Below are 12,564 nucleotides of genomic sequence, written 5' to 3'. Positions count from 1 at the left end.
GGAGCCTCTCTAGAATATATTTAGTCTCCATTTCAGTTTTAGGCAGTTTTAGTTTGTTTTACAGTCATCAGGAGGGCGGGGTGAGATGTGGTAGTGGACTAAGTGTACCTACCTCGTGTGGTGTGCATGTTTCCCCCCGGTGACTCCATCATCGCATCGGCGATCCTCTCCCTCAATGCCTCATCCCCGGGGTCGCACACCCATGCACGGTGCTGTGCATCTGGCCAGCTGCCGCACACCTCCAGCTCAAACATGCCTGCTCATCACACCCAAACGTACACCAAATGCAGTGCCAGTCAATACACACTAATTCGTGCATGCCACTTGGTGCCTTGGTTAAATCACTCACTTAATTTTGTTAGCGTGAATCAGTAAAAACTCCATGTGCAGTCCCACAGGTGCACATGAGTGGAAACACGACAGCGTACCTGATCCAGCCTCGATTTCCAAAGTGGAGGCCCGTGCTGGCATGCACACTGGATCAGACCGCACGGGCTGTAGTCTGCAGCACATCACATGCACCACATCATGTCACAGGCAAACAACAGAATTTAAACAAAGCTGTGACAGCTGCACAGATTATAAGCTAATGACGAAGATTAGAAGCTGTTTTCTCAGTGGACTGAATTGATTATAATATTGCAGCTATAATATTGTCACAGGGATATTTGGTAAATTAGGCACTTTTTTCAACAAGTTAGAGGATTATAAAATACCGCAAGTAGTATTGAATAAGTTAGAAAAAGCATGAGGAAGCATAAATATAGCAGCAAGACATCTTTCAAAATGCCCCATCTTTGCAGTGTTTGGTAAACGATCAATACGCATGCAATAGAGGTTAACGGTAATTTCCAATTATATAAGAAATGGAGAAAGCAAGATTGGTGTTTGTGATCATTGCCATTGCGTCAAAAGATAATTATTTGCTTGGCGACAATAAACAACTATGGGCAAGAAGTTATGAAGGGCCGTTGAGGCAGTGATCTTTTTATGTACCCAAGATCTATGCGAGTTTTGTGGAGGAGCTGTGTGCTCAGTGGCACTTACCTGAGGCTGCACACATCCAGTGTGTCCGAGTGGGGAGCGTGCGCGGCATGAGTAGCGTGCGCGCTCTCGGGCACGGTGTGCGACAACAGTGCAGAGGAGTTAGAGGACACCAGCATGGTCTGCCCCGGGGGGAGTTGCAGGGTCTTAAAAGTGAACTGGGGGCCCATCCACAGCCGCCTGTGGGGGCCCGAGTGGGTCACGATCTCCACCTGTTGCGGCACAGACACGAGCGTTTACAAACCCCGCACGGCCCCGTATTAACATAACATCACGTTCACCATACACCACGACACATCACCAGGTCAAATGTTAGAATGGAGAGAAAACCATCGTTCAGAATACTGACATTTGCCAAAAGCAGTGATGTTGATGTGTTGTTAAAAAAAATCATCACAATTACTTTTGTGGTTAACGCAGTGCACTACAAACTTGAGAGACTTTCATTTCATTACTATTTGGTTCTTTCGGTAAAGTCACGTAGAAATAAAATAAATCAAATAATAGAATACGACGTTTCGATTGCAACACAAGCAACCGTCATCAGGTAGAACTAAATTTGAGAGAGAGACAAAACACAGACACGGAGACACACAGACAGACACACAAGCAGAGAGAGACAACACAGAGACACACAAAGAGTAATTGCTGCAGTCACGAAAGCTTAAAATCAAGTTTGAATTTGATTCTCAGACACTGATCAGTGTCTGAGAATCCTAAATTACTTGTACACAAAATACTCTTGTGTACAAAAAACACACTCAATGTGGAAGGCCCTTTTGCCAATAGTAGGCAGTCACCTTTTTGTGGATATGTGAAAGTTAATAACTGCTGAGAGGTGATAATTATGATGACATGACATGACATAGTTGTGGCGCTGGGGCTGATGCGGATAGCAGTGGTGCTGGTAATTTTGATGGTGGTGCTGCTGGTGGTTAAAGCAATGGTACTGGTTGGGGTGGTTCTGTTTGTGGTGATATTGGGGAACCTGAGAGAGCCACTCATCATCTTCTTCATCCTCAGGCTCCGATGTTAGGCTCTCACTGGATCCCCTGCCTGCACGTGCACACACTCCTGCAACAGACACAGCTCGCATCCTAAGCATATCCAAAGCCATTGCCAAACGATGATCAAACTCCAAACATTAAAATATCCATCCAGTGTGTAGTAAACGCTCTTTGTTTACATCAATTACACGAATGCACTGCCATGATGGATGGGCAGTTAGTTTGTTACATCTCTCTCATTGTCACTATCAAAGCAGGTCAAGTGATAACGTTTGTAATACAGCCCTTTTTGTTGTCATTACTTCATTTCCAGCATATCCATGATTGCTGATAAAAGTTAATTTTCTGAGACAAATGTAAAATATGCTGAGCAGTATTTTCCCTAATTAAACATACACGAGACTGACCATAATTTCGTTGTTATACATCTTTGTAAATCCCCCAACACCATTTAAGAAATGTTCATAATGCAATGCTTTTGTCAGTGTACATGTACACACATTACAAAACAGGTCAGTGCACTGGGGGCCAAGTAGCTCAGAGGTCAAGAAGTCAAGAGCACCGAGATGGCACCGCTGAGATACTGAGTTCACATCCAGGCAGCCGCATGTGATTAAAAATGGGTTCCCAAATGTAGTGGTGAGCTAATGGTCTCAGCCTGGTCACCAACTACTGTACAAAATATAATCATTTAAAATGTGTTTCTACACTAAATTGGGCTAAATCCCAGCTTCGAGAAGCTGGGAAATTGCTGCCCCTCACTGTGTGGAAAAGATATCACTTGAACCGATCTCAAAGGTAGCTCTGTGACATCCGCTTCTGTATGTATTTTCTCGGAAAAAGGGTTGCATTACACTGTGTGAAATCTGAATGGGGTCTTCCTTTCAGGACATAATGCTAAAGGCGCAATCAGAAAAAAAGATTGCGAGGAACAGCTTAAAAAAATACATGGGTGTTCAGTGCTGACCTGAAGGGAGTGTAGGTGCGTCCTGTACTGCATCGGCTGCCAGCATTAAGGGGTGAGTTGTGTGGAATGGGGGTCGCAGCTCGGCCCAATGGGTACTCCTGAAAAACACACCAACACAAAAACAGCATGCACACACGCCTAAAGGGCTTGTCTTACCAGAATTCGTGCTTTGTCTGCATCGTGAACAAAAATACACTTACTCTTTCAAAATACATTTTACACCGCTTCATACTTTAACGGCGGTTTCTATAAACTAAGATTCCATTAAACAAATCATGAAGTAAAAAGGATAAAGGAGACTGCAGCGATATTAATATCAATTTTATATGTAGGCTTTCACAACCAATATTATTCATAATTGGAAATCGATTATGAATTTTTGTATCATCAGATGATAACTATCTGCTATTGGAAGACCTCCCCTCAATGTAAAACTGTGTCATATGCCATGTTTCTGGTCTATGCCATAGCTGACATTATGCACGAATTAAACACTCTCTTCAGGCACTTTGCATGCTGATTTTCATTATCTAAGTCAGCTTTCCAAAAGTGTTCCAACCTGCTCTTGCGGACTCTATTTAATAATTCAGATCCTTATCTGCCTCCAATATCTGTCCTAGGAATACATACTCTACTGTGTTTAAAATAATTGCGTCCCTCAGCAAATTACTTTATGTTTAGTAAACTTGTTGTATATGACTTCTGTTCTTATCGACGAATGCTGCATTATTTTTGAAAAATTAGCGATAGGAAACGATTCCTACCTCTAGGTATTTTTGTTATACATCGACTGTCATCGGCTAATATTTTATGCCTTAATTTTGCCAATCGAATTTTTAAAATATATTTCCATTGTTGCTATGAAGTGTTGGTGAGAGCATATCTCATTTTATAACTAATCATCTGATTTATATTCTCCTGTTCTCTTCATCTAGTTTCAATGTTGTGGTGGGTCCTTCTTTGTAAAACCTTTTGATACATGACACGAGGTCTAGAATGGTGCATCAGTGAAACTCAATTCTGGACCTAATGATACAGGAATTAAATAACTTTCCCAAAAATCCATTATTTTTGATTATATAAATTACATGTCACTGTGATGTACGAATGTTATGTTAACAGACATATGGCACGGCGCAAAGAGATGAGACACGCACACTGAACCATGAACCTAGCAAACAAAGTTTGATTCCTGACCGCAGCTCACATCAGTGGAAAGTAACATCAGAACTGGTCCGAGGCACCCATCCCCTTCACCAACTTACACTGACCACAGCGGTCAAGTATTATCCAACTCCCAAACTGACACATCATGTGAAGGTGTTCATCCAGTAGTGGATTCATAATGGACTATAAATCATCATGATTATTCGTAAATAAGGCAAGGGTTAAACAATGAAGGCAGTGAGGGCTTTATTTTTAACAGCAACAAAGACTATTAAAGTGTAAACCGGTGGACTGTGGAGGAGAGGCGTGTACCTGGCGATGCCCCAATTGGCGTTGGGGGTGCAGGACAGCTCAAGCGGCGTGTCGTCACAGATGCGAGTGACGCCGACCGCCGGGTGTGGCTCCAGGGTGTGCTCCACGAGCGAGCCCACGGAGCACAGCACAAAGAGCGAGCCCGCCACTGCGTGCGCCTCTGTACCACGACACCATCCCACCGCATCGAAAGTCACGTCATGGTAAAGCACAACTGTACGACGCCACGAGTCACAACGTGCCCTCGCACGGCATCAAGCATCCTACCGCACCATCGTACCACACTAAGCATCACACTGCAACCGTCGCATCATCACACCAAACCATCACACCGCAGCAAAGTCACACCATACCAATGCACTGTACTAGCACACCACAGCAAGTGTCACATAGCACCATTGTACAGCAACCATCAAATTAAATAATTGTACCACACATCACACCGCACAATTCCACCACATCATGCCTCACTGACACAAGCGTACTCGCACAGCTTCGTATCCAAGGTCACTGCCAGGCTGTTTCACATGAAGGAAAATGGTGGCATGCACGTTCTTCCAGGTTAGGCTGTGTATTGAGCATTTCTCTCAAGCATTCACCACGCACTACTGCGGGCATCAGTAGATACCCGCAGTCATGCACGATGCTTGCAGCGATAGATAAATCAATTGTTTGGAAGTAATTAGTCTCATGTGGCCACGGGCCATATGAAATCAAGTTGCCAGCTGTATCTAACATGCAGGCCATAGGTTCTACAACTCTGGACTAAAGAATTGATGTAAAATTTTGGTAAAATGGATGCATTTTTGATGCATAAATTATAGTTTTTTATGTGTTGCTTGCAACAGATGCATTAAACTAAATAATATCAGTTAATGTCCAAAGGACTACTGATGCATGACAAGGTAACAGTAATCACTGTGGGTCGATTATTGGAAGTTCGTGTGTGTATGTGCGGTTCTGTAGTGGTTAATTAACCACGAACCCAGCGACTGGAGTTCAATTCCCATTCACGGCTTCATAAGTGGCGAATACTTGAACTAGTCTCCCCGAGGTAAACTCATCCAGGACCAGGGAGACAAGGGAGGATGAGCGTGGTGCTTGCCACACCACCTCCTCATGCTCTGTGCTCGTGTTCACTAACACCACTCCATAGGTGCTCGCTAACAGCACTTGCATCTCTATACGAGGAATCGTTGTGTGTATGTGCGGTACAAACCCAGCGACCCGAGCTGGATTCCCATTCATAGCCTAATTGGTGATGAATATCTGAACCAATGCTGGGCATCCCCTAGGTTGACTCAGCCTCAAATAAGTACTTGGTGTGATGTTTAAACATTGCCACGAGGGGACAAAGGCGGCCAGGCATGGTGCTGGCCACCCACCCACTCGTGTGCCGTGGCAGCCATCGTAAGTGCTCGCTAACAGCACTTGCTCCAAAGTCTGTCAGAGGATCTTTGTCTTTGTGTGTACTGCATACCTTTCTCGCGGGTGTGCGCAGCCGTGTTGAAGGGGGAGTGGGAGGGAGCGAAGCACGCCGACACGCACACCTCACGCACGCCGCCCGTTGGCTGGGGAGACGTGCGCGGAGCGCCCTTACTGTGAGGCAGGACACAACGTGCAACGCCGTTAGAGCTCACTCTCACAGGTCCGCCACACCACCGGACAGATGAATCCCCTTCGGAGACGGACCAATTAAATCAGCTCACGTGTAGGTGCTGTATGGGTTGCTGCGTCATGGAAGATGGAGAACTTCATTCGGCAGTGGAGTGAGCATGGCTCACGATTATGATGATGAAGTCATGTGTGTGAATGGGTTCTCACCAGGTTCTCAACAAAAAATGAATACTTATTAGGCATGCAATGATGTATCGGATCATTGATGAAAATTGATTGTTATGCTCATTACTTATGGGAACAGATGAATTACAAGCATTAAATAAAAATTATCAGCTATTGTTACCATTGTGAACGTATGTTGAACTTTTTTCGCAGCGGACATAGCTAACCTTGCTAATTGGAGGTGCGAAACAGAGCAAACTGATTTGTACAAATGAAACGTAAAAAATGGAATGCAAAAAAAAGACAGCAAAAGCGACAGACAATAATCCAGTCTTGAACTGAATCATGACCCCAAATCTCTTGGGGGTTGTAAACCATTGAGCCGAGTGGTTTATTATTGGCATGCCTCCCAGGCAGCGCTTAATTTCTAAATTAATATTTTCGGGGGGGGTCGCTGGTAGGCTGGAGGCATATCACTAAGTGGCCTCAACCATGGTGAGAGAAGGATATTGGATATGATGTGCTGGGTGTGAAAATATTTTCCAGGTCGAAAACCTGGAAAGACCCGACTCGAAATAAATTATTCTGCTGTGCAGTTAAAATCCACCATACATGGTGACAGCCATTGCCTATGGGTGTCACAGTTTAGTTTAATATTGCAGGTCTCCGGACAAATAACGTGAATTGTGAAGTCGAAGAGAGAGGTGACTTTCCTTGAGCATGCTGGAAAGTCATGTCAACAAAATATATACACGTGACACCACCAGCACTGCCAAAATGCCTAATTAGTTCACAGAAATTGAATGATACTCGAGCTACTCGTGTTCCAAAATAACTTCTCTAACTTGGAGGTGTCTGTAACCTTGGAGGATGCTAGACAAATAATGGCTCATAAATATGTTTGCCCAATAGCCATACAACATGAGGTACTTATAAATACAATATTAAAATGACACATTATTATATATAGTTATGGACTGTGACAATAGTTTCCAAATTCTACACACACCACTCTTACTTTAAATGTGCTAAAAACACAAATAACACAAACTGCAAAGGAAAATCAATACAAAAAAACAAATGCGACTACATTTTTATCCCAAATCTACAACACAGGTTTCACAGTAAATGTACATTATTATAATTAAACCTGACACTGTTTGACACAAAGGTCAAACTATGCACAAGTTATGAGTTTATACAGTAAACAGCAGACTACCAGCACGTGACAAAGCAAACGGTGAAATAATACGACTTTTGCAAATCAACTTCAATCTTGAAACAATACTTCTGCATTAAAATGAATTCACATTTTCCATATACATATAAAGACATGTTTTTCGTTCTAGATTTGAAGTTTTCGTGACTGCAAGGATCCATACTCTTTGGTTCTTTTGGTAAAGTCACGTAGGTGAAAAAATAAAAATAGGAATAAAATAAAAAATATATAAACAGTTATACATATAAAATTTAGTTATTTCTATTTTTTTCACCTACGTGACTTTACCGAAAGAACCAAATAATACATGTTTTTTAATTAAGTGAGTAACCATTATGCCAAAACACAGGCACGCACTAAAAATACAGAGCAATGGGGAATGTTTAATATCATCCAGAAAATGATAACACCGTACTAACAAGACTTCTGCAGAACACTGTGCTTGTGTTATTCAATACAGACAGACCAGAACTTCGTTTCGATCCGGTGCACATTTACACTCGTCAGACCTTTGAACCAACAGAAAACGTAAAGGACCAGTTTTGTCCAATATATTTGGCACAAGTGCAAGCAGGTTAATGCTTGCAAATGCGTCCAGGGTGGACCACAGGTGGGGGATATGGTGAGTGTGAATGCCCTAGAAAGTCCACCACATGACCAACACTTATGTCGCACATCACACCGCACACCCCACTCACCAGGGTGGTGTAATAGCCAGACAGCCAGTGGCAAAGAGGCCAGGCCTAGGCAAGGAAAGGCACAGAGAGGGAGAGAGAAGGAAGGAGACTGTGTGATCTCGGCTAGCACTGTGCAGGTGTTTCATGTCTGTCACAGTCTACCCTGTACCACACATGCCTGCACAGGATTTCATGCATCCTTCAATAAACAATAGGTGGGAAATTACATAAAAAGGAACACTGGTCACATGCCTACACATCATGGTGACATGCTGCGTCTTTGGCTTCAATGAGGGTCGGCATGTGGGATAGCCCATGAAAGTCCACAGTTATGCGTTACTACAACGGGGTTCCAATGGAAATATGCACAGCAGATAACCTGCTAAGGCAAGATCTATCAGGATTTAGGAATCAATCCAATATGGGGCAGAGGACCTCACTCTAAAGAGGCAATAGACCATGTTTATATGCACTAGCCACATCGATAGGAAGAAGGGAGAGTGCCGACATCTTCACCCCCACCATATGCAATCCACCAATGGGATTCAGGTCGCTACATAAGTAATGCAATGTAAAATGATGTTTTCACAGTCATGAGTGCCGTAATGTTGGGAATGCGTGATGATGCGTGATGCGGTGTGCAAGACATGGCACATTGAATCTAAGCATCTGGCAATCACACATGAGCACTCCCGCATTGCTTGCCTGAGACCACTTTATTCAGACATAGTGGTCTCATGCAGCGTGGTGCTACACGCCGTGAGCAGGGCATGTGGCGTGGTTACCCGGTAGTGAGCGAGCCCAGGGTGAGCGGTTGCTTGACTTGCGCGAGTGGAATTGTGACGCCTGGGTGGGGGAAGGGCGGCAAGCGTGGGTTCCCGTAGCTGAAGCTGGAGCGGCTGCTAAGCACCTCCTGCCTGGATAGCTTGCCTGGGGCACGCAAGAACACACACGACATTCAATACACCCAGTGAGCCGTACCATCTTCACATATGTGCCACATATATTTGTGCAAAAGAGACCTCACATCTTATAGACGCTGTCCATTTCTTTCTCAAGACCTCTCTCCAAGTCTTTTACTCTCTTTCTCTGTCTTTGTGCAAGTCTCATTCTAGGCTTCTCAATGCCTTCCTCGTTTCTTTCATTTCTATGTTTATATCTCAAGGACCTCTCTTCCACCAATTTGCACTGGGTGCCAACTTGGCGTTGACACCGCTATGCCTACGAGGATAACAGGGCACACTCATAAACAAATTGTATACAAACGCAAGAGATGTGCACAATTTCTGGACATACCATACAAGCAATAGTGACAAAACAAGTAAGCCTGAAACACAGTAACAATTGTTCTACAATGCTCTCCAATGTTATTTTTCCAACGTTTTGCTCCATGTGCTGGGAGCTTCTTCATGAATTGAATGCATGCGGCACAACCCTGAAACACACTGAAGAGTTAAAATATGAATGACCTTACCATGGTGAGGGGACGCTCCTGGGCTGGGCGCAGGGCTCCCCGCGCCAACGCCAGCCCCGGCACCACCGGCTCCACCTGCCCCAGACCCGCCTGCGCCATGCTGTAGCTGCATCTGTTGCACTTGGTGCAGCTGCAAGGAGATTGGGCCCATCTCGTCGAGGCCTGCGCTCTTATGGAACCGGCTTAGGCGGTTGGCAACGCGAGGGGTGGTGTGCGTGCGCACGCAGCTCACGCCGCCATAGGGGCACACGGCGAAGACGTGGCACGTGCCGCGCAGGGTGCAGGCGCACACCCAACGCCCGTCGTCGCTCACGCTGAGGTCTTGGACCTGCACGCAAGGACATGCATACATAATTCACATCGTCTTCCTCTCAGCAAGAGTCCCAGTATTGCATGGAGCCAAATGCTATTTTCATTTTCCATGTGCTTTACCGTTTACCTCTTACCAAGTCACATCCACTGTACTCGTATCTCATTCCACTACATCGTCCTATCTCATGCTCGGTCTCTCTCGTCTTCTCCTGCCCTGGACCAACATCTGTATAGCCGTTTTAATCACGTCTTCTTTGTCTCTTGTACATCACGAAACATGGATGTAAGAAACATATTGTATGCGAACAGCGCTTTTGCTAATTCAGTACAGCAAAATCCACTGCCGTATGATACTTCCATACACACTAATCTATGCTCTCCGCCTTTACCAACCCACAATGAAATTATACTATCCTGGTCATGTTGAGGTCAAACAACCCTCGGCACCCGCATGGCAAGGAAAGGCCCTCATCCAGCAGTGGATTGACAAAAGGGCTGTCGGTGTACATAATGTGCACGTGCATCACTACACAGAGGGAAACGCGTTTGTACAACAAAAAGGTGTGTTGGGACGGTGCTCACCTGTGCGTCCGTGTCCCCGCGGTGCAGCGTATAGAGGTGGTGCACGGCAGCCTGCGCCGACACGAGCGGATGAGCCATCACGCGGAACACGTGGAAGTCGTGACCCTGAGCATCGGCCGTCACGAGCAGCAACCCTGGAGAGAAGCATTGTGAAATCAAGTGCAAGCGCAGTGACGTAGCTGTCGAGTGTGCAAGCGGTAAAATTTCACTGGGGCCCACGTATAGGAGGGGCCCACATTAATTCCATGCACCAGGGTCCATGCCAACCATGCTAGGCCAATGTGTACGTGTCACACCCCCTAAATGGTATCAACATCCCAATTTAAAGTACACGCTGTGGTCACAACAATTCATCATCATCAGTCATGATATATACACTGGCATAGTGTAGGAAAGTGCACTAAAAGTGGAGGGAAATTTTTCGATGTAAAGCTTTCGTGACTGCAGGGATTCATCTTCTTGGTTCTTTCGGTAAAGTCACGTAGAAGGGAAGTAATAAAATAATAAAAATAAAACATAATAAAATAAAATAATTCTCACGACGTTTCGGCCACAACGCAAGCAGCCGTCCTCAGGTGAGGACGGCTGCTTTTATTATGTTTTATTTTTATTATTTTATTACTTCCCTTCTACGTGACTTTACCGAAAGAACCAAGAAGAAAAAAGTGGAGAGAAAGTTTAGAAAGTAAACGGAGATCAAATTTAAAGCACAAGAGAAGAGTTATGAAAATAGATGGAGAGGCTAAAGGATTTAACACACAGGACCATTATGAAATAAGTCAGAGCACACAAAACAAAAATGGAGACGATCATAAAAACCAGTTGAGGGCATCACCACAGCAAGAAGGCTGATGATTGGCAATTCACAAATAATGGCCCCGAGAGAAAAATAGGAAACCATAACACATACGAGAACCTTAAAATTTGTGGTCACAACAGTTGCGGATCCAAACATATTTCCAAAGACAAATGTTACCAACACCAACCGTTCCCACTGAAGTTTCAAGCCAAACCACAAAAATGCTTGATTGCAAGATTTTGCAAGAAATGTCAAAAAGTTCTTTCCTAATACAGCACATGCAATTGCCAACAAATACCGTCAGTTTAACACGTAGACTTTCGTGACAAATATTATCCATAAGGTTTTTTTTGGGTTCGATCATATAAATATTAATGTGTCATTAAACCTGCCACCACCCAACACAGCCAATTCTGGCTGTCAACTGATGAGGCTGGTTGTAATTACCGGCAAAAAATGCAGGACTCGAATTGTAAATGTTATGGGTTTACTCTCCAACACACCGGTGTGCTGAACTACACATTTATATTTACACGATCTGACCCAAAAAAACCCTATATTATGGAAATGCTGTCAGACTATCAATTCCACGCATTCAAGGCGAGTTGATGCCAAGTAGGTATATTTTCTGAGTATTCGAGCCATGTGATGTATTCATACCAAAGCAATGTGTTGGCACCACTCATATGTAACAATAGACTGGAGACAGTTATACTTGTTTTTCAAGCGAGTCATTTTTACATTACTCATTGTTTTTTTCGGTAAAGTCACGTATGTAGAAATAAAATAAAATTCAACTAAATTAATTCACGACGTTTCGAACGCAACACAAGCAATCATCATCAGAATTTTTCATTTAATTTTATTTAGTTCAATTTTATTTTATTTCTACATACGTGACTTTACCGAAAAAACCAATGAGTACGGTAATTGCTGCAGTCACAAAAGTTTCAATCCTATGTCATTTTTACATCCTTCGGCAGAGTGCTCACGTGGTGGTGTGTGGCGAACCTGACGACCCGAGTTCAATTTCCAGCCACGTCTAACATTAATTTGCAAGTTTATCTGAATCGGTACTGTACACCCATCCCCTTCAACCCATGTTTGACCATTGTAGCGAAGTATGGTCAAACAACCCCAATGACTGACATTGCATGGAGAGGCCTCTATCCAAGTGACGAGACAAAGGGCTGAAAATTATTGACATTCTTGACTTAATATG

At 44.0% G+C, this 12,564-nt stretch overlaps 1 protein-coding gene across 5 annotated transcripts in view; it reads right to left on the bottom strand.

Annotated features, from left to right (window-relative positions):
• The window catches only part of BCAS3 (BCAS3 microtubule associated cell migration factor), a 30,712-nt gene that overhangs the window by 6,343 nt on the left and 11,805 nt on the right, over positions 1-12,564 (bottom strand). For 4 of the 5 annotated variants that reach the window (XM_061576302.1, XM_061576315.1, XM_061576307.1 and 1 more), the window contains exons 14-24: positions 10,544-10,677; positions 9,650-9,977; positions 8,961-9,105; positions 8,197-8,241; positions 5,978-6,096; positions 4,498-4,657; positions 3,019-3,116; positions 2,033-2,118; positions 1,048-1,256; positions 429-502; positions 113-256 (exon numbers count right to left, since the gene is read on the bottom strand). In XM_061576302.1, the coding sequence (XP_061432286.1) occupies positions 113-256; positions 429-502; positions 1,048-1,256; positions 2,033-2,118; positions 3,019-3,116; positions 4,498-4,657; positions 5,978-6,096; positions 8,197-8,241; positions 8,961-9,105; positions 9,650-9,977; positions 10,544-10,677 (1,542 nt within the window). The remainder of the gene's footprint in view (positions 1-112; positions 257-428; positions 503-1,047; positions 1,257-2,032; positions 2,119-3,018; positions 3,117-4,497; positions 4,658-5,977; positions 6,097-8,196; positions 8,242-8,960; positions 9,106-9,649; positions 9,978-10,543; positions 10,678-12,564) is intronic. The other variant, XM_061576323.1, reaches the window with a different exon arrangement.

Source organism: Lethenteron reissneri, chromosome 7, assembly GCF_015708825.2.
Source record: "Lethenteron reissneri isolate LAM-NWPU_2019-01 chromosome 7, ASM1570882v1, whole genome shotgun sequence".
NCBI lineage: Eukaryota > Metazoa > Chordata > Hyperoartia > Petromyzontiformes > Petromyzontidae > Lethenteron > Lethenteron reissneri.
Note: the sequence above shows the minus strand (reverse complement) of the source record. Positions and strands in the feature narration are given on the sequence as shown.